Source organism: Stegodyphus dumicola, chromosome 5 (genome assembly GCF_044657685.1).
Source record: "Stegodyphus dumicola isolate Sdum_Otavi_A_Nest chromosome 5, ASM4465768v1".
NCBI classification, from domain to species: Eukaryota; Metazoa; Arthropoda; class Arachnida; order Araneae; family Eresidae; genus Stegodyphus; species Stegodyphus dumicola.
Window position 1 is genome coordinate 181,560,062 of NC_140772.1, and position 22,826 is coordinate 181,582,887.

The 22,826-nt window shown below is 32.5% G+C and overlaps 1 protein-coding gene across 1 annotated transcript in view; it reads right to left on the reverse strand.

Moving 5' to 3' along the window:
* The window catches only part of LOC118189076 (uncharacterized), a 408,861-nt gene extending 398,638 nt beyond the window's left edge, over nucleotides 1–10,223 (reverse strand). The window contains exon 1 of the mRNA XM_085817435.1: nucleotides 9,894–10,223. Coding sequence (XP_085673561.1) covers nucleotides 9,894–9,993 — 100 coding nt within the window. The 5' untranslated portion in view covers nucleotides 9,994–10,223. The remainder of the gene's footprint in view (nucleotides 1–9,893) is intronic.
* Nucleotides 10,224–22,826: the final 12,603 nt, after the last annotated feature.

The window sequence follows — 22,826 nt, forward strand, 5'->3', positions numbered from 1 at the left end:
AATCACCTAAGTCGCCCAACGATACATTAATGAAATTCTATTACCTCATGTTTGCACTTTTCGCAATTCTTTCAGTAATAAAATTATTTTCATAGACGACAACTTACCATGTCATCAAACAATCGCTGTTCAAGATTGTATAGACAGCAGGAATATTGAACGCCTGATATGGCCAACACATTCTCCAGATCTAAATACCATTGAAAATGTTTTGGCTTGTCTTGGGAGACGACTTCCTGGTCAAAAATATCCTCCAAGGATCAATACCTGCCGTCCTCCAATCCATGCACTGCATGGAGAAAGAAAAGAGAGGAGACGGACGAACTACTTTCTTCCATACACTCCCTTGAAGCAATGAAGCAATAACGTACCCCTCTTGATGACCAAAGCATTCAGTGACCTTGACATTAAGATCCATAGGTTTTGACGTGACTGTAGGTAAACATTTTGTAATTACGGCGTAAATATAAGTATAAATGCATATAGTTTCTTTTTCAAGAAAATTTCCGAGTCCTCAGTATGCAAAATAATGCATTTTGAAACATCATTTTATTCTAAATGGAATTAAAATTTATACTTTTCCCAAAACAGTTTGCTCAGAAGAGTCTTAATTTGAATGAAATGTTTTCCTAAGTTTTCTCTAGTTCATCTCTTCTCTTAGGCAAATAGTCTTTATTTTAAGAATCCCTATTTACCCTGTTTGAAGAATTTGTGTTTTACCGTATTTGAAGAACTTAACCTGACCCATGTGCATAATTACAAATATTTTAACATATATAATTTTATATTCATTTAGCCATCAAGTTTCCAACTTGTGATTTGAAACGAGTTTTTTATGCTTTCATTTTCAAATTCAAGTTTGCTGGTAAATATATTTTGGAAGAGTATTCAATACCTCTCGCAGCAGGTTTACCCATTATAATAGTTCTCTGATAATACCATTTCGTGTTTAAACATTAACCTCATTTTCATCAGATCGCAATCTTGATTGCCTTACTGAGCACATCAACACTACTTCATTTTTTTGAAACGGTTAAAACAACAGAATCGTCTAAATTCTCAAATATCTTAAATTTATATATTGCAAGAAAATCCGAAATGTGTTGATTTATGTAAATTGATGTATCTCAAAATTTATATTTCCCATTTTTTTAATTTTATAAAAAATAATGATGAGTTTAAAATTAATAAAAATAAATGATGAGTAACTCTTCAGTCTCTCCCCTAAATACTTTTAAAAAGCGCATGTTGCTATGCTATGCGCATGACAAAAAATGTAGTTTATTTAAAACATATTGATATTTGGAATGTAAAACGAAAGTAGCAAATACACGATCAAAGCAATGATATAATCAAAATCGTTGTTGCCAGATTATCGAAACATAATCAAGATGTGATTTGTGCGGAAATGCCACTAAACTATACTAATTTATATTAGCCTCCAACAATGAATATTTCTTTTATGCGGATGATTAATGCGGAACATCCACTTTTCGATTTACGTGGAGCAGTCGTGTGTGTAGAAGTATTACTAACCCGTTGTCAAGATAACATGCTCTGGATGTAAACAAAAGTACCACACACCTTTCGTCTACCGAAGCTCGGCAGCACTGCGCCAGCCGTAGTGGAAGGAGGGCGTCTCCTTTTACTCCTATGTCCATGGTGCCTCACACAATAGTAGAAGCAATTGCTTCAACAATTGTTGGATAATATTAGGCTATAAGGAGTTTCTACCTCTTTTACGCATGTCTTCGTGGTGTAACTGAAAGCACGCTAGACGCGTATTCGGGAGATCTGGAGTTCGAATCCCACGAGGGCACCAATATAGAGTTTGACTTTCTTTAGTAGCATAAACTAGTCTCAAAATTCCTAACAGACTGAGTTTTAAAATAACTTTCTAGAGTTAAAACAATTTTTTTAAAAAAGTTACAATTAAAATTACAGTTTCCACACAAAAAACCAGCAAGAAGGCAGAAATTTCGGTTCCCAAAACTAAAAGTTTCCTTTTGGTTCCAATCTGCAAAAAGACACTGAAGGTGCAGAAAGAATTAATTCACTGTTCTGCTAAGTTTCAAATTTAAACAAATATGACTGCTGTGGTAAAAAAATTAGGCTTAGCCGCACTTAAACAACTTTTAAATTGTTGATAATTCTGTAAATATTGCATGCAGATTAACTAAAGGCATAAAAACTTTAACCGGAAGATAAGAACAACATAATTCAATCATTTTAAAGCAAATAATACGCAATTTACCAACATATAAGAATAAAATCTGAGCTCACTAAGCTGAATAACAGAGCAGTTTTATATATAAATATATATATATACTTTTGGTGCGGCTGATTGCAACCAAAAAGGGAGGTGCACACCTACATGTTATAGCAATCCTATATACAAACTCTTAACGTTCTGAGGCACTTATTTTTGAGTTATGCGAGATACATACGTACGTATAGACGCCAAGTAAAAATCTCTTTTGAATCCATCAGTTTTATAATTCTTTATGGGAAAATTATACTTCCTTACGTATAGATGTGACGTAAACCCATCGCTAAATTGCATTCGATAACGATCAAAATGGATATTTTCGTTGAAATATGGCACCGGGAATTTTTCGTGACTGCAGTACTTCCTTTACTTCGTGCAATGAAGTAAAAAGAAGTCGCTTAGTTAGTGTAGAAGTCGCGTAAGTTCTGGTTACTAACGCAAATTTACTATTTTCTGATTAGTGCCGGTGCAATTTAATTGTATACATTCTTTTGTTGAGAAAAACTATTCTAAACAGAGAACAGGAATACCTTAAATCAATTAAATTCGAAGTGTATATTAAGTCTTGAAATTCGTAATTAATTTAACTAAAACCATGTTAAATTAGCGTTAAGCCTAAATTTCCGTTGAAACATTTAAATCTTATTTAAAAATCCGCCTACCTCAGTAAACTAAATTCACTACAAACATTACGTAACTAAAGTGCAGGAAATAAATCGCTTAGATTAAATGTGTCAATGGACAAATTCTTCTCGGTTTATCTTAATTCTTAAGAGCATAGTGACAAGGTAATCGCAATCGAAACTACTGAAAAATAACTACTAAAGCTAAATTAACATCTGGAGATTTATTAAATTCATCAAATTTTATTACTGTAATTAATTACTGTTTATTTAATTTACTGGCTTATACATCTTTAAATACTTCAAGCATCGATGTCTAAATATAGACGTCGAGTCTAAATATAGCTACGAGTCAAAACATTTTGCGACTGACTATCTCTTAAAGGAATGATCGTCAAATCATCGTCCCATTGTATGAAATCTAGCCATGACTGCTCTTTTAGAAGATATTCAGTCCTAATGAAAGTTCCAACATTCAAAAAATTGTGTATATTAATTCAAATAATTTACATTTGCTGTATTCTTAAATTTCAATATTCACAGTCGAGTCAAATAAAAAATATTACTCTTAATTTCGTTTCGTGAAATTTGGATTCATTCATGAAGAGATATGAAACTTACAAAGAAAAATTGTTTAACTTCAGCAAGACTAAGACATTACTGGAACAAAAGATTGGATAAATAAAATAGACGTCTGAGTATGAGTTAAGTAGAGCTCCAGTGGCCAAAGAGATAGAGCTCTGGTGAATGTTCATGACATTAACATTGACCTTTACATTATACTTAAGACAGGTAAAAGTGCTTTAAAGGAATAATGATATTCTGACCTTTATTAAATAAATCGTACATGGATGCGTTCGAAAATGAGCTCAGATCATTTCCATGCCCTAATTAAATTTAAATGTCTTCGTCAGATGCTTTCACGTAAATTTTGCCCACATTCCGGTGAATACGTTTTCGACACCGAGATGCTGACCTTTAAAGGCAATAATGGAGAGAGACCTGCATTATGACATACGAGACCAAGCACTGGATTTCAAGAATTCAACGATATAAATAATTAAAAGCACAAACAAAGCTGGATGTAGTTTACGAGTAATATTTTTTTTTCCTGGAAAAGGTAAGACAAATCATACGAGGGATATCTGACTAAAGCAAGGGGTGTCCCCATGAAGAACTTTCTAAATGTTTGGACTGGTCATCATGAACGACTTTCTAAAAGTATGGATAGGGTTAGACTGGATTATGGCAAAGCACATGCGAACTCACTGCCTAAGGGGATGGATGTTTTCATGGAGACCATTAAAAGGAAAGGGATCGCGTCCATATCATATTTGGAGAAAACATGAAAAGTCTCTTGTAACCAGTTCATTTTAATTCGGAATTTAACCTTGGGCCGAATTACCAGTGTTCAAATATCTTAACTCTCGGCTGTTAGCGGACCTGATTTTGTAAAAGAAACGGGCACCTATTTACGTCACATATTGGGAAATCCAAAAGATGTCCATGCAGTCAGCCGCTTTTTAAGAATCGATCTAAAGTGTCTAGCAGTGTTTCGAATTTTCAACCATATGGCCGCATTCAGCTCCAAAACAATAGAACGATAATAATGTAATATATTTCGAACATCACTTCATTGAGTCATATACTTTTAATAAGTATTATTTTAAACTCATAAAGTGAAAGAGAGTAGCACTGTAAGCCTATACAAAGCATTTTTAATCATTGCATGCATTAATGTTACAAAAAATTCAAGTCAGAATTTTTATTTCTTTCATGTAAGTTTAAGAAATAATATTTGATCCCAAAAACGACTGCAGAAATAGTCAGAATAAGAAATAATTGCAACGCAAACATTGTCCGTTCTTTCTTCATATTACAGCTACAGTTACTGTGCTGCTGTTTAGTGTTGAACATGAGGTCGGCCAACGGGTATGGAGTGTGCATAAATATGTATGAAGATATAGATGCATATATGAATGTGCTACATATAATTTTAAACCAAAAAACATAATAACAACGACTTACTAATGTGGAATTATTTGATTGTAACGAAATTCCGCATGAAATCTAGCATGTAAATGATTAAACTTTAACAGCCAATCAATAACTCTATCGGTGAACAATCTGACGATACACTAGCCAAGAAAAAGTTTGAAAAGCTCGAAGAAAAGCAATACAGTTGATTGCTCTGTTGAGGCTATTTTGTTCAAATGTGAGAGTAGGATGCTTTGAAAGGAAGGGCGTTCCATTCGGGCATAAAATAACATCAACGTACGGCGGTGCTGTAAGAGTGTAATAGATGACAACCAATGTAGTCCGACGATCAAAAATAAAAGGATACCCCAGACCATAACTTCTTTTGTCGGGTTGTGTAACGGGCAGTATCCTACTGCTGTCTTGGACGTCTCCAGACATGTCTTAACTGGCGATCGTGTTTCATCTCAAAGAAATACCATCACTGAAGATATTCAAACTGCAGTCAATAAAATTCCAATTCGAAGGAATCCTGCATCACTTCAAAAGCTGTCGCTAAGCATGACTGAGGAATAATGGACGAAATGGATATTTTCGCCATAGATCCTGTTTTCTGAGTTGCCTATCAATGATCCTCGCGGCCGTTGGTGTTTACGTTACGCGTCAGATCACTAATATTAACAAATTGGCATGAACAAATGCCTCGAAATTCCCTTTGGTGAGTTCTATTCTCTCACATTCCGTTGTCTTCGTAGACTAAACTCTAACTTCTTCAAGCTGTGCTCTGTCATGATTTAATCATTTCTGCAACTATCGTCGATCGCCTATCATTTCGTGCGCAAACTCATTTGAAAGGTCTTGTGGTGTCGAAGTGTGTAGATGGAATTAGATTTGAGTGGATTTTGTCCCTTAGAATTGCAATTTCTCCTCTTCTATTCTATCCAAAGGCTAAGTTGCCATAACTCTGTAGCTCCAGCTTTTCATCCACTTATAATCATATCCACGTTGGATTGAAAAATATTTGCATACCAAGTTTAGTCACAATCAAATAAGTTTTACTGATGTAGGGTGCTTCTTTAATTTTTTTTTTCTTAAGCCCAAAGGGACATTAGCCCAGAAGGGCTATTAGTCTCTCGGCAGTTTTCGTCGAATCACTAAAAGGGTCTCTCTTCAAACTGTTGCCACCAAATATTATCGCCCTGTATTATATTTAAAGAAATTAAATAATGAAGAATGCATGAATGTATGTATGTTTCTCGCATTGTGAAAAAAATAACAATACCTAGAGCCACCAAATTTTGAATTACATACTTCTCCACCCGAATATGGGCAAACGGAAGCCAGAATTGTAAGTATCAATTTTTTTATTGTCTATTTCATATTTTGTAAAACGTTAACAAATTTTTCATTAAAAATCGTAATGATTTCAACCCGAGGAGGGGCAATACTTTACGAAATGAAACACTTTTCTCTCCGTGCGAGACTGTATTCTAAAATATGCTGTTTTTAAATATTTTTAGTCCAAAAGGGCGTTAGTCCAAATGCTCTCGAAACGTGCATTTGTGTATAAATGAAAAAACGGCCTCTGGGCATAACGTAAAATCTTATTTTTTTTTTTTTTTTTTTTTTTTTTTTCTATTTTCAATTTTTAATTTTCTTTTGGGTGGTGGATAACTAACATTATTGTGAATTAGGTTTCCTTAGAAAATTCTCCAAAAATTAAACATTCCTACTACAAAAAGCCTTGGTATATTTTTATCAAATACCTAACTTAATTTTCACAAGTCACTAGTTATATTAATTTCCTGAAGCATTTTTAGATAAAGATTATTATTACAGATATGGTTATCAATATTAGAATTAGTTACGGCAAAGCGCTCCAAGTTTATCTTCGAGCGCTTTGCCGTTGCTCAAAGTTTATCTTCATAAAGAATACCTTTATGAAGGATTTCCTCACAAAAATTAGTTCGATACATACATATATAAAATTTTCCTACTACTATAAGAAATTCTATTTCTTTATTTTACTTTTCTTAGTTCATTCCACTAAGTTTTCCATTACATTTCTGTAATTTTGGAACTAACCTATTCGAAGTGTTTGTATAGTTAAAATTATTTTATATTACAATTTCTTATTGTCCTTATACTGAAATTTCACATTAGGATAATAAGGAACTGTAAAGAAAAATAATTTGAATATCTCAAAAATAAGTTTTAAAGGGAAAGTATTAAATAAATGAAATACAAATAAAACCTTTAAGCTTGATAAATTGATATTCCTTATTATTTTATCATATTAAGTTAGTTGGAAAGTGATTTTGGAACTAACTGATATCTTCAATAATGTTATTTCAAAATTAAAATTTTATTTTAGTTTGATGCCATAACAGGTTTTTATTTATTTAATTGATATTAGTTTTTTCATATTTTCTGCTGTAGCAAACTTAAAATATTTAGAAAAGAATTTTAATAACATAACAAACAAATGTAACCTATGTATGAAAATTAGCAACAAACTATTTTAAAAAATACAAAGTATTTCATTACGCATTCCTTAAACTAAATTTAAACAAATGAAAATACGAAACTCAGAATGCATTTAAAGTACTCAAATTAATGCCTCTTTAAAAACCGAATACTGAAGGTAAACAATTCTAACAGTGTTTTTTGAAAACTGCGACAGGAAATTTGCTAGACAGGTTTAATAACATATTAAAAAATTTAGCCCAAAGTATAGAAAACTGACATTTTTAAAAGATTATCGAAAATTTAGAGATTTGTTCTTACAATTTTATATTTCCCTGACATATTTTAAAGTCACATTTTACAACATTCTAAACTGCATCATTACTATAAAAATTATCATATTTAATTATGCGTTTCATTTCTAATGTGGAATGTCTAAATTAACAGTAATGTTATTTCAAATCCGGATCATTCCGAATTTTGACGTAAATTTGTAATCTAATATTTTCTAAAAATGTATTCTATATAAATTTCTTTCAATTCATTCTTCATAAAAATTTTCTTTAATGTAACATTTCTTTTAAAAAGTTAGTATATAAAGCATTCATGTATCTTACTTTTGTATTCAAGGTTTATATAGTATACTGTTTTTAGATAATATTAGATCCAAATATAAACACAAATTAAAATATTCTAGATAGTAAAAAAGTCTCTGGATAATTATTCCTTTTCCTTCCCTTCAAACCAAATATATACATATTTCCTATATCGCCAGGAAAAGAACTGCAGTTTATTTATTGTATTTTATTTCAACGGCAGTCATACAGTAATAAAGGTACTCTATATTCAAGGGAAAAAAATTTCACTGTCCATCACTAAGAGTTAAAAGACAATAACCGCTGAACACCAAAATGTTAATAGAAACTGACTGATTGCATTTATACTCGTATATTTTAAGACAATTTGTAGAGACATTAGGTTAATTGGAAAAGCCAGAGAGATGAAAAGGTGAAAAATTAGCAACCACCTTCGCCGGGAATGGAACCACGGACCTCTGAAACCGGCCCAGCTTGCTGACCACTACACCACGAAGGCGGGAGAAATACCTTATAAACTATTCCTTTTTTCACAGATAGGGAACTGGTAAAAACTATTTTCAAAAACTATTTCTAAAAACTATTTTCAGAAACAGAGTATTTGTTACATTTGAGCCACGACTTATGCAGTAAACAAAGGTTAGTATGCATATACTTACATGTATATACACTTCCATAACCTTTATCCACTTAACCTTGTTTTACCCGACAGGTCAGTGTTTCTCAATTACAATTTTATTGTAATTATGGATGAATTTATCGATATTAAATAGTCTCAATAGAAGGACGTTGTCGAAGGTGCACTTTACCGCACGACAGTTATTACACATGCAAGGGAGGGGAAAATATCATGCACAGAATTAATCTTGCATATCATTTCTTTCCGGCTTGGGATACATAGGAAGCTTGTGACGTAACTTTAACGTTCTTATATTTTCAGGAGCTGAAATTCTGAAGCCGATAGCTTATATTCCTTATAAAATTTTCCACTACAATCCTCATAAAAATTTCACAAAAAAGAAGCTCTTCCAAAAAAATTAAGCTTTATTTTTATTTTCCTGTAGTTTACTATTAAATTCCATATAGAGGATTTACAAAAATTCGCATAACTCCAAATGTACCTTGAACTGTGAGTATGGATTTTAGATTTTGTTTCGTAGAAATGCTAACTTCGGAAATTTTCATAAAATATATTTTTTATACGGTTTCTGAGTTTTATACGGTTCCTAAGATTTGCGCAATTTTAAAAGCCTCAAAGAGTTGGTTTCAATTAGCTACAAAAACTGGTCCGATACACATAATGAATAACATGTTTTTGCCCATTGACGGTGCATAAGATCTTTCATTTATCTACGTTATTATGAAAAGGTGTTGCTCACTAACACAAAATCGGTCATTTCAAAAGTATATATGCATATCTATCTATCTCTCTATATGTTTGTTATTTATATGTAATATATATATGTTCTATGTTATGTACATATGATATTAAATTTTAATGGTACACATTGCGATGTGCTAGATTGCAACCTGAAAATATTTTAATATGTAATATGGGAATTTTTTGGGACCAATCTTGCGAATTACAAAAATCAGCTTGGTTTAAAAAAAAAAAAAAAAAAAAAAAAAAAAAAAAAACTTCTACCTTCTATAGGTTAAGTAACAAATTACTAACTGTAATTTCTTTGTAGAAGGTAATTGTAAAAACATAAATTTTCTATATTTTTATGAAAATATGTTACGCCACTTGATCAAAAATTTCATGACATGTATGTCTATCCTATTTAAATTATTTCTTAAATCGACTCAGAATTCAACAAACAATCACTTCAGAAATATTTAGCCATTCTATCGTTACGAAACAACCACTATAAGGTCCATATTTACGATGCTTTTTTAAAATTCAATTGCTATTCAATAATTCATAGTTGTATACACTAAAAACAATAAAATTATTCTTACGGTCATCATCATCTTCAGGAAAAAAGTCTGTAGAAGCTTTCCGAATGAGGAAAAATAATAGCACTATAAATAAATCCACGTGTAATCGAAATAAATCCATCGTTATCACAATTGTAATATAAGAATTAAATAAGGTGTATCCTTCACCTTTCTAATACAGGATTACTTAATAGTATTCAGTTATAGATACGCCATGTACAAACGTAACGTTATCTTGCAGAGCATCCAAAGAAAATGTCATTTGAAAAAGCGTAACTTTGTAACTGCTGAAGACATATCTCAAAGAAACAAGCGAATATATTCTATGGAAGTGAATGAAATTGCTAGTCAACTGGAAGTACGACGGCGGAACTTGGACTACGGGGGCTCTAAAATTTCCGGAAATCCGCTCCGGAAATTGCTGGATGGCGGGAAAACGACATTATGCATTGCAAATCTTGTTATTCTACTTGAAGATAACAATACATGATTCACTTATCTAAGTTTGGACAGGCTTGAGTATTCGTACAAAAAAATGCCGAAGTACTTTTATGTTTTATGAACTTTTTCAGCAGAAAAGAAGTATAAAGGTTTCATGAAGTTTATTCGTCCTTTGTATTTCATTCTCTTCTTAAAATAGTTTAATGCAACATATGAAAGACAAAAATGCCAATTTGAATTTTTAATCAAATTTTAATCCCAACTTAATGTTGCATGTTAGAAAAGTTCTATGCATTTCTAAGGAGTCGGGTTTTTTACCCTTTCTCTACTAAGAAAATGCTATTAGTAAAAGAGTCTGGATAGTCTAAAGAGTCCTTTATCTGAAATCGTTAAAAACTATTTGGCTAGATGTTATTAAACAAATATTTTGAAAAAACTGTGGAAGTTAGATTCCAGTGTGGTGAGTGTAATCCTTAAAATTATTTTGATCCCTCTTTCCATAGTATTTGATAATTTATTTCTCGGATCTTTCATAATCACTATGGTTATAGTTATATATTATACCTTGCTTTGTACCCCTAATGTCAAGCTAATCTCTTTTTAAGCAAAGTTATGTGCGAAAAATCCCTAAACAATATAAAAATTAAATCCCCAAACATTATAAAACTGAATTTAAAAGGAAATTTTCTCTACATCTCTATCAATTACTTTCTTCCATTCTTATCCTATAACTACCTGAAATTTCCTTTTCTTTTCAGAAGAGCTGAAGTTACGAAAATGATAAATTACTCCTATTTGAGGCCTAGATGTAGCTCGAAACAACGAGTAAAACTTAAGAATTCTAATTCACGAAAGCTTTTCGTATTTTAAATTGCTGTTTGTGCCTTTGGGTATAACGCACATAAATAATCATAATCTCTTTTTCTCTCGAACAATCAAACTTCAATGGGCCAAAAGAGAAACATTAATTTTCTAAACACGGAACAAAAATATTTTAAAACCAAATACAGTGAAATATCATTTATACATCTTTCAAAGGACTTCTTAAAAGCGGCGTGTAAGAGAAAAATATTAAACTATTCCCTAAAAATAGTTAAAATAGTTCCTTTATAAAATCATTAATAGCATAATTTATAATCATTAATAGTACTTTATGGTTTTTATCTTCTTATCACTCTCTTATTTGAATATCAATATTTTACGATTTTTTGTGCCATTCCATAGATTTACGACTATTCAACCATTTTTACTTTCTATAATACAACAATGTCTAAACACTTGTTGAAAACATCTTAGCTTTTGTAGTTTGAACTCATATAATGAGTCAATCTTTACTTTTCTTAATTGCATTAATGTGCTCACTTTTAAGGGCTAAGGTTCTTGGAAACATTACATGTATGGCAGTCAGTAACCATGAAACTTAATGGTAAAACTTTTCGGTATTCGCTGTATGCTCATGCCGCCATCTGTTAGCACTGATAGGAAGTGAAACGTTAAACGAACTTGGGAATGTATCATGGATGTGTCATACGCCAGGTAAATACCGTATCGCCATCGCAAAATAGTTGTGCGGTAGATTCTGACATTTGAATTGTTTCGTGGGGAGAGCGTTTGATTGGCCCTTGAGATCGCATACTAAGATTGCCCCAAGCCTCACTTTTTAAGAGGATATGAGGAAATGCGACTTGTCGTCGCAACTGAATCTTTTGTTGAGGTCGTGGTTATGAGTCCTATCCGTTGGCAGGATCCGTTGGTGTTATTGACTGTGGCGTTGGTGGGCTGTAGCTCCAATGCTTGGACATACTTAGTTAGGCCTACTGTTACACTGTGGAGCGCGGCGCGTGTGACATATTTCATATTTGTCTCCAGGTGAGAGTTTTTGCATGTTTGAGGTCGTCTTCTGTGGCAGCTCTGAGATGTGAGGCATGTTATTGAGAATTTTTGGTCTTTGCTGCTTGTTCGTATTGCCATTTACTAGCACTAATGGCAAATTCGGCGTGGGGGTTCTTGATGTCATTGGCGATGTTCAATGACCATAGATTTGTTACGCAATAATTAAATACTGTACCACTATTCTCAAAAAAACTCCTGTGCAGCAGCATCTGAAATTTGAACTGCTTCGTCATATGCGCATTTTTTGGTCCTCGGTTTCGCTATAGATGAAAGAAGAGCAGGGTTTCATCAAAGTTCAAAACGTCTTTCGCAGCTCTCCGTCCACTTCTTCAAACAAACTTTCAAAACACTCTTCAACAGTCAAGAGATATTTTTGGATTCTTCCTTTATAGCAAGACATTAGAATCCCTTCTATAGTTTCAATTTATGTAGTCATCCAGTTGAAAAACTTTCACATTTGCTTGCAAAATGTTTTGTTTTTCCTTTCCTTTTACCACACATTCATTTAACGGAATATTAGATGCAAGACACTGAGTGAAAGACTTCAGAAAAAAATATCTTGAACTTTTGGAGATTTTGTCTTGAAACGCAACTTCACTGAAGTGTTTTTTCTCAAGTCACACTTCGTTCTGTGTTACGTAGTTTAGAAGAGGTTGTTCAGAAGCATTTACTTTCTATGTCGATACAAGAATGTCCATTTTTAAGACACTTACCTCTAGTTTTGTCAATTTGGAATTTTTGCCATATTCTTTCATGAGAACGCATTTCATTTTCCACGCATTTTAGCAACATAATTAACAAATTTTTATTGTCGACAGAATCCACTGTTTATTCTATTTATAAAAAAACAAAAAACGGAAGTATGATGATAAGTCTCCATGATTAACAAATTTTTATTGTCGACAGAATTCACAGTTCATTCTATCCTATTACGCGAAATACTCTTCCGTCCATCAACCGGATTTCAAATCCTGTCAGTCTGAGATATCCTTCATCTTCCTTCCTGTTTGTATTGCCACATATAATCTTCATATACTGTACAAAGAAAGAAATGACATCCGGAGAAACTATTTGGCCTCCGGAAAAATATTGACGGATAAGAAGTGAAAATGATGTATAACCGAATTTACGTATCGTATAAATGAAATATTTTACTTTTAACATGAACAGGAATGAATCAAAGCAGAGATGAAATGTCAGAAGCATAAATGAGAAACGTATGACGATGTATAAATGTCAAAAGCATATAAATTAGAAGTGTTTTACTATATTATTATGAGCAGTGTTTTACTATATTATCCATGTGGAATAAATTCAATGTCAACACCCTGTAAAATGAAACATTTCTAATTATTGCAGGAAATTGGCAAGATTGTTACGTTAAAAAAATTTAGGTCATGTAAAAAAACTTCGCAAGAGTAACTTTGTGTTTCCCAAACTGAAATATATGCTGTAAATTGCAAACCTAATTTCTTTTCATTGAAACTATCATACCAAAATAACGAAATAAATGAAACTGATGATTGAAGTGCACTTAAAAAAAGAAAGAAAAAGAGGCAAAAAGGTAGTTTTATATCTCATATTTTAGACGGTCGATCAACATAATTCACCTTTTGTTTCCTATGGCTTGAAAGCTCAACTTAAGATGAAATTAGATTTATTTATGGCATTGTGTTAACATGACTGAATTTACATGCAGGTATTTTGACGTAAAATTAGATTCTTTCTGAAGTAATGCGTCTTATTCTTTTTCATACTTCGATTCTACTGCTGTAGTAATACCTAAATACCAGATTTAAAGAAAATTGTGTGAATAGTTTTTTTTACAGCAGTTTGAATTCAAAACTTCGCGCCAAAAATAATTTCACTTATGTGTTCTAAGTTGCGCTTTTAGATATGTAAAATAAAAGCTAAGCTTCGTTAATATGTGTATAATGTGTTCAAGATTAATAGCAAGATCATTGTTAGAAAATAAAAGGTAGAAAGGCTTACCTTTTAATCGATCTTCTTTCTTTTCCAAAGGCATATAGGCGGGAATATTTTAATTTCATTCATCAAGGCACTACTCACGGAAAGAGAGAGGCTTCTAAGATAATAAGATATTTAATTTACAATCACATCACTAAACTAAAATATATATATAACACAGAAGAGAAAGTTTACATGTTTCACTCAAACGTCCATCACGAGTTCTCAAAGTTCAGTTAAAAAAAGTTCTGTTTTAGTTTTTGCTGCGCGCATGCGTAAATCACGTGGTTGTCGGTGAGAGTTTCATACATACTCCCACCTTTAAATTTGCTGAAAAATCAAATTTAAAACTGTAACCTTTGAACAGGCTTTACCATTCGACCACTTTTTGTAGTCATCGATGGAATCTTTTCGCTCTTAAGATCTTGAGGCAAGTCATTACGAATATCAGGATCGCAGTAAGTCTCTGTTTCATCAGATAAGCTGCTTGCCCACATTTCTAAATCTAGACTGTTTTTCTGATGATGTTATCTCCAAGGATACAAACGCTTGGTTGGTCTCAAAACTTCTCCAAGCTTAGTTTTGACCTTAACTAAACGCACATGTCCCTCCCGAGATTTGAAAATCTCGGTTACTTTCGCCAATAACCAGTCTGTTCGCTTCTTATTATCATCGGACACTAAAATAAGATCTCCTATTTGCAGAGGTTGTGAAGCTTTTACATGTTCGTAGTTTTGCCGTAACTGTCCGAGATATTCGATTCGAAATCTTGTAAAAGTTTTTGTCGATAAATAAGCCTTTTGTTTAAAAATTTCGCATCTATATTATCCAGATCAGGAACTCCAATTTGTCGAATCTCATGGAGAAAAATGGAAGGTGTGATCGGAGATAAATCTTCAACATCTTCCGAGACATACGTCAATGGACGATTATACATTATTGCTTCACAGTCACACAAAATTGTTATCATTTCTTCATGATTCAGAGATGATCGTCCTAAAACTTTGCGAAGGATTCTTTTCAGGTCTCCTATTAATCGCTTCCACCATCCTCCCCACCAGGGAGCTGATGCCGGAAGAAATTTCCATGTGATCATGTGGATACTAGCTTGTTCTAAGATTTTATCCCAATTTAAGCTTTTGAATAATCTATCAATTCCTTTGAAATTCGTTCCATTGTCGGAATAGATGGTGTGGGGTTTTCCACGTCTAGCAATGAAACGTCTCAGTGCTTGCAGAAAACTTTCAGTTGATAGCGAGAAAATCAATTCCAAATGTACTGCGCGAAAAACAGCACAGGTAAAAGTCACTATCCATGAGTTTTGATTTCCCTTCAATATCAACGGTCCAGTCAAGTCTACACCTACAATCTCAAAGACTGCTGCTTCTCTTACTCGGTCTTCAGGGAGAGGAGCAATGGGTGTTTTCGAAGAGCTAGTATCGAACCTCTGACATACAACACAGCTTCTTATGACTTTCTTGACAGTCTTTCGTGTTTTCAAAATCCAATATTGTTCTCGTAAAGCGGATATTAAAAATTGTACTCCTGCATGATTGTTCATTTCATGTTTAGCTCTAATTAATTTTCTACAATAGGATGATCTGAAGGAAGAATAATAGGAAATCGAAAATTTTCTGTATCATCTCTTCTCAGAATTCTGGTTTTAACCCTAAGGATTCCGTTAGAATCAATCATTGGTTGAAGTACACGTAATCTTTTGTATCTTTTGTCATCTAATCCAGAAAATGATTCACTCTGCACTAATCTCAAAAGAGTTAATTCGGCTCCTTTAATTTCTTCCGCTGTAATTATTCCAAAAGTTCTTTCATTAGGACTTAGTCTGACATTTTTAACAAAACGGAAGATCCAAGATATTATCTTCAGAATGGTATTGTACGAAGAAATCTTATCAAAATTAACTTCAGTCATAGCATTCGAATTAACTACAGAAATTATTGTCTTCTTTCTTTCAGCATTTATAATGTCAAAATTCGGTACAATTTCAGAGGTAGGCCATTTTTCTATATCATTTCTCAACCAATCGGGACCCTCCCACCATTTCGATTTGACTAAGGTTTCCGGACTGCATCCTCGGGAAGGGAGGTCCGCTGGATTTAGCGTTGCAGGAATATAATTCCAGTCGTTTGGATTACTTAGAATACGGATTTCTTTCACTCTATTGTGAAGGAAAACGGCACAGTTTTCATTCTTTTTTATCCAAAATAATGCATCCATAGAATCACTCCAATAATGAATAGGTAAGCTTTCCAATAATGAATAGGTAATAATGAATAGGTCCCACCATTTCGATTTGACTAAGGTTTCCGGACTGCATCCTCGGGAAGGGAGGTCCGCTGGATTTAGCGTTGCAGGAATATAATTCCAGTCGTTTGGATTACTTAGAATACGGATTTCTTTCACTCTATTGTGAAGGAAAACGGCACAGTTTTCATTCTTTTTTATCCAAAATAATGCATCCATAGAATCACTCCAATAATGAATAGGTAAGCTTTCTAGTCTCAAATCTTCCTTAACACGATGTGCCAGTCTAGCACCAATCGTACAAGCTAAGAGCTCTAGTCGTGGTATAGAAATCGGCTTGATAGGTGCCACTCTGGATCGAGCTGAGATGAGCTGACATGTAACGGAATTTTCATTACAGCTTCGCATAAATATGCATGTGGCATAAGCAGATTTACTCGCGTCCCAAAACACGTGTAAAGATAAATCGGAAATTCTTTCGAAGTCGGCAAAAATTCTTCTGGGTATAGCTATTTTTTCCAAATTGTGCAATTTATTTTTCCAACTTTCGAATTTGTCAGAAATGCTTTTAGGTTAATTATTATCCCATGAAATCTTCTGTTTCCAGCATTCTTGAAGCATTAGCTTAGAAATCAGAGTAACAGGAGCTGTAAACCCAATAGGGTCAAAAATCCTGTGTACTATTAAGAATATATTCCTTTTGCTGACAGGCTGTTTCACAGAACTATCTTTAAAGTCACAGTACAAAGTGTCATTTGATAAATTCCATTTCAACCCCAGAACTGATACGGTTTTATCGGAGTCTTCATTCCAAGGATTTGCTTTTAAAGTTTCACCGCTAGGTTCATTGTAACACCATCCCCTTAAATCAAATTTAGCAGTCGACATAATTTCCTTCGACACATTAATGAAAGTGTTCAGTTCTTCAATAGTATCAACGCTGGCCACACAATTGTCGACTTACATTGATTCACTTAATTTCTTAGCTACCTCTTGTTGATGTTCAGTAACATTCTCGAGATGATAATTTAGTGTGGCGGCGAGAAAAAAAGGACTGGCATTAACGCCAAACACAACGCGCTTATGTCGGTATATTTTCAATTTTTCGGAATCTCCTTCTTCCCACCAGAGAAATCTAAGAAAGTCTCTATCTCGAGGACAGACACCTATTTGCAAACTGGAGTTTCTGGAAACTGAAGTGAGTAGGACATTGTATTTTTCGCATACAGTCTAACTTCGTTAAGCCTTCGTGCAGCAGTGGAACGGCTAATTCGTGTTCCTGTGGAAGCCTGAAGTTCTAAAACCAAATTTCTTGCAGTCGCTTCGCAGTTTCTTTGAGCCGACAACAGAAAAGGGTCTTATGATGCAGTTTTTGCTCTTGGTCGTTCTTCATCAGTCTGTCTATCAACTGAACTAGTACTTAAAACGCCGCTCCGACCTCTTGATAGGATACTTTAGGAATATTCAAATCTTGGATGACCTGCATTTGCTTTTGACCTCCCCCAATTTTACTAATTATTCGCCGCTTTTAATCTCCACTTAAATGATAACTTTGACCCATAACTACTCAATATTGATCACTCTCAAAAACCAGATTCATTTTAAGCAATGCTACCGACCAGAATGTCAACCATGCATCAATTGCGCGCCACTGAATTTGCATATTTCTGGCGCTAACTTATACGCGCAAGTGCAATTTTGCTTTCAGTTGTGTTTAACTAACATAAATAATTAGAGCAGTGGTTTTTGGTTGTAATATTATCTTAGTGAGTATATTTTTTCTCATTGTCCTTTAATTTTGTTAACCAATGTATATACAGGCAACGGTTTAGCGTCACTTTTTCCATTCTGAATCTCTTTCCTTTGTTCTTAGTTCTAAGATTTTTGTTCTCAGTTAAAATTATATTAAATATAAATATATGACCTGAGTTCTTTCTCCAGATTTTATATAATATTTCGTTTTAATTTTAATATATTTTAATATTAGTAATTGCATATATTACATTTGCTTTACTAGGCAAATTGAATTTCTTTCCTTTAAATTTGTATTTATGTTATTATTATTATTTCATATGAGAGGAAAGCGGCTGTGTAGAGGAGGCATTCGAAATTTCCGGATGAACTATAATAACTAAATAATTTAAAATGATTCATCAACTAAATTTGGATGAACAAAAACACGGTGGTTTTCCTTGGAAGCTGATTTAAATTAAGATTTGTTCTTCCTCCTCTTGATGATGTTGAATCAGATTTTTGATTGTGGTCCTCTTCCATTTCTTCTCTTTTATAAATTTTTTTTCGGAATGTCTTCTGGTTTAAAAACACTGAACTGATTACGGCTTTTTTACAATCTTTCGCTGAGAGATTTTAGAATGGTACTGGTTTTATATTTAATTTCTTTCTAGTTGTGTTTCGAAATTTATTTTTTCTTTTGCCTTATAATTATTTACTTTTTTTCGCACCATTTTGTACCGAAATGATTTGGGATATTTTTGCTGTAGAAACACTTTTTTGTAGTAATATCTATATATGTGCGTGTATATATGTGTATATACATATGTGTTTTACATAATATGTTTATATATATTTCTTCCATCTTATTTTCTTCCTTTTCTTCCATCTTATTTCAATACATAGAATGGAATTAAATTAGACTTTTATATAGAAGCCCTATTCTTCAAAGACGCTAGAGTGAAGCCATGTTATAAAAATGATCAGTTACCCGGCAGCCTCCTATATAATAGTAAATATATATTTGGTAAGAAGGGATAAACCAAAATGTATTTTGCATATAGAAGTATTTGTATTAATATCTGCTTAAGAACTAGCTCATTTTTATCAAATTCTTATGTACCTATGTATTTTTACATTCATTTAGGTTCCTCCTCTCCAATATTATTTAATAAAAGACCATGAGATGCATAATAACCTTTCCTACATTTTAATATTGTGAAGTTTAATAGATTTTGTGTTCAGTTAATTCACGTTTTTTCGACTTATTAATAAACCCTGATTATTTTTACAGCTGTATAGTTATTAAGAAGATCCTAATTAGTTTTACAGCTATATTCGTGCAACTTATAACACAGACAACACAGATGTGTTTTTTCCAGATGGCGTTCCTTTATTTACAGGCAGGTATGATCTTGCCATGTAAGCTGTTACCCATGAGTCCACTCTGAGGTAAGCTCAGTAACAAGGATAGCTTCAGAAAATTCTTTCTCGTTTGAGCAAGAACAGGCAAAGACCTTAATTCTCAGAAATCCGGCACCGCCGAAAAAACAGTGTAAGCGCGTCAGGATCATTTGTCTTTGTTCAATCAGACCTTGATCTGTGGCAGTGGACTAACTGTGATATAAAGAAGAACAGATATTACTGACCTTAAGATATTAGGTGGTAAAGCCAGAAGGGAAAACGGAAAAAAAAAAAAAAAAAGAAGAAGAAGAAGAAGAAGAAGAAGTTTCCTCTCTAGATTAAATTTCACGTATTTGTCTCGTAGGTATTGTATTCGCTTGAATATAACCCATAAAAGAACAGTTTTTGAAGGGGTTAGGGAAGCGAAATATGGTCTTGCATATGAATCGGCCTCATATATATGAGATTTATGTTGAAAGGGTTCTGGCAAAAAGATGATTAAAGAATCTAAATGTTATACTTTAATGTAAAACTCAGACTACTTGTTTTCAATTAAAAGTGGTAAATTATAACTTACTATATTTTTGATATTAGGTCATGAATAATAATATAAAAAATATAAGAAGGGATTTTCAGAACTACTTATAAGAGGAAGCACATTGTCTAATATTCGCCCCAATAAGATACCTTTTAACAGTATAGATACCTTATAATAGGAAATATAGAGAAATTTATTAGCTCAGAAGGGCGTTGTTAAATCTCATTTTTCGTCTATAAAACGGCGTTTCACTTTTCAAATTGTTGCCACCAAATATTAGAGCATTGCATTATATTTAAAGAAATGAAATAATGAAAATTCTGCATGAATGTATGCATGTATGTTTCTCGGATTGTGAAAAAACTACGCCACCTAGATACATCAAAGTTTGAATAATGTAGTCCTCCACTCGAGTATAGGCATCTAGAAGCCCAAATTTGGAATTTGTCTTATTATCTATTTAATATTTTTTAAACCTTTAACGAATTTTTGATTAACAAATTCAAAAATTTCAAAGCGTTTCATTAACATTAACACCGCGTGCATCTTCAAGCACGGGTATTTTATGCGCGAGGTTTCTTTACATTTCTTACTGCTATTATGTTGGTGGCGTAGCAACGCAAAGACGTTACAACGTCTAACTGTATTTTGCATCGAATGACTTTCAATGTCTGTGTCAATTTTCAAATCCCGTTTTGAATCCCCAGTGAAAAAAAATATGTGCAATATAAAATCTAAAAGCTTTCAAATTTTATTTAGTTTTATGTTGTTATTGTATAGAATTTAATAATGTATTCATATTTAAACATTTTTACACAAAACAGCCGGAGTACCTATGAAGTCATAAAAAGTAAATCGGGAAAAAGTATTACCTTTAACAATGCGCAGATATTAAATTATCATTCTTTCCACGCCAGTATTTCGCATCAAATTACTTCGCATCTTAAGTATCGGAAATGGCTGTGACCTGACATAATTAAAAGTTAAATTTATGTGCTAGTCATTTATTTATTTGTATTACGTTAATTCGTGTAGAAAATTATGCATTAGTTAGCAGAGTAACTTGTACTCGTTTAGGTCCAAAATTAGATAATCATTCAAAAGTTCTATAGCAATCTAACAGTCTGAAAAACATACATTTTTTTGTCAGCAAGGGAAACTGAGATATTTCAACCTCAATCATCCATCAAAGTATCTTTAATTCTTTTGACGTATTTCAAAACATTTTATTAACAATGTTGTAGAGACATTAGGTATTTTTTGAAAGCAAGCAAGATGAAAAATGAATAATCGCCTTCGCCGGGAATCGAACCGCGGACCTCTGGATTACGCGCCCAGTGCGAAGACCACCACACCGCGAAGGCATGCCAAAAAGGCGGGAAAAATACCTTATAATGTTATTTTTACATTTTTCTAAATATAATAGGAGAATCAATGTTCAAATAGGAGAATCAATGTATAAATCGGTATCAGAGTTGATAAAAATTTAACAAATCAAAGTGCCATTAATTAGTCATTTGATAGGCTTCCGATAAATATTTCGAAAACAAATTCGTAAGCAATTTGGATGTTTTAAGAAAAAAATTTTAAATTTATGAATTTTATGCACTTTGTATGATTTAAATTTATATAATTTAAGAACACGGCTATATTTTTGAACAGTCGCTATGTAAGATTTTTTTTTATATTTGTCAACAAGCAAAATTTTCAAACATTTTAATTCCTTCGCCAAATTTTTTAACAATTCCGGATTCCAAATTCCTCTCCTCATCTCGAAACTGTCTCAATGGATTTTAAGTGAATAATAGCGGGTTCACGATTCATAAGATATTAATCCAATTCCAATTACTCCAATTAATCTGCTAGGAAGATGGATCTTTTTTTTTCTTAAAAATCATATACCTCTTATATGCGTAACTCGACCATTGATATATTTATGAAAATCACTTATCATTGTATAAGTATAAATGAAAATAACGTATCTCTCACATTTTCAATTTAAAAAAAAAAATTAGTTTAATACAATACTTTATGATTGCGATATAAAATACATAAGTGAAATTAATTCCTTTATCATATAAAATTTTACATGGCAAATTAGAGATATTTTTAAATACTATATCCATAATTTAATTGATGATGTTGTATACTTATATACCTAGATCCTGAAGTCAAATGTGTCATTACCTTTACCAAAAATGAAATATAATATTTTTGTTATCAAATATAGTACCAAATGAACAATATTACTTTTAGACATTTTCCAGTAGTAGTTTCTTGTATAAATAACCATTAAACAAAGAGAATCAAACGTCTTTTAATTATTTTTTCGTAATTTAAATCTTTTTTATAGTTCATAACGAAGTTTTATATTTTATGTTGAATATTATTTTTCCAGCCTTTCAATTTTGCCACATTCTGTATTTGTCTGTATGCGCTTCTTCATCATTCCATATGCACTTTAACATTTCGTTCACGCATTTACATTTCATTTCCTTATATTTTCATTATGTCTTTAATATTTCACTTCTAATATTTTACATTTCATTTCTTTATGAAATCAAAAGGAAATTTTCCGGTATATTAACACTATTTTCAATAACTATATCCCGTAAATGTTTAGAAATTCATAAGCATTGTTGAAGAATATGTTACTGTTAATTTTGCCTCATACAGCATATTGTGAGAATTTATATTTTTAAATTAAATACTGGTTC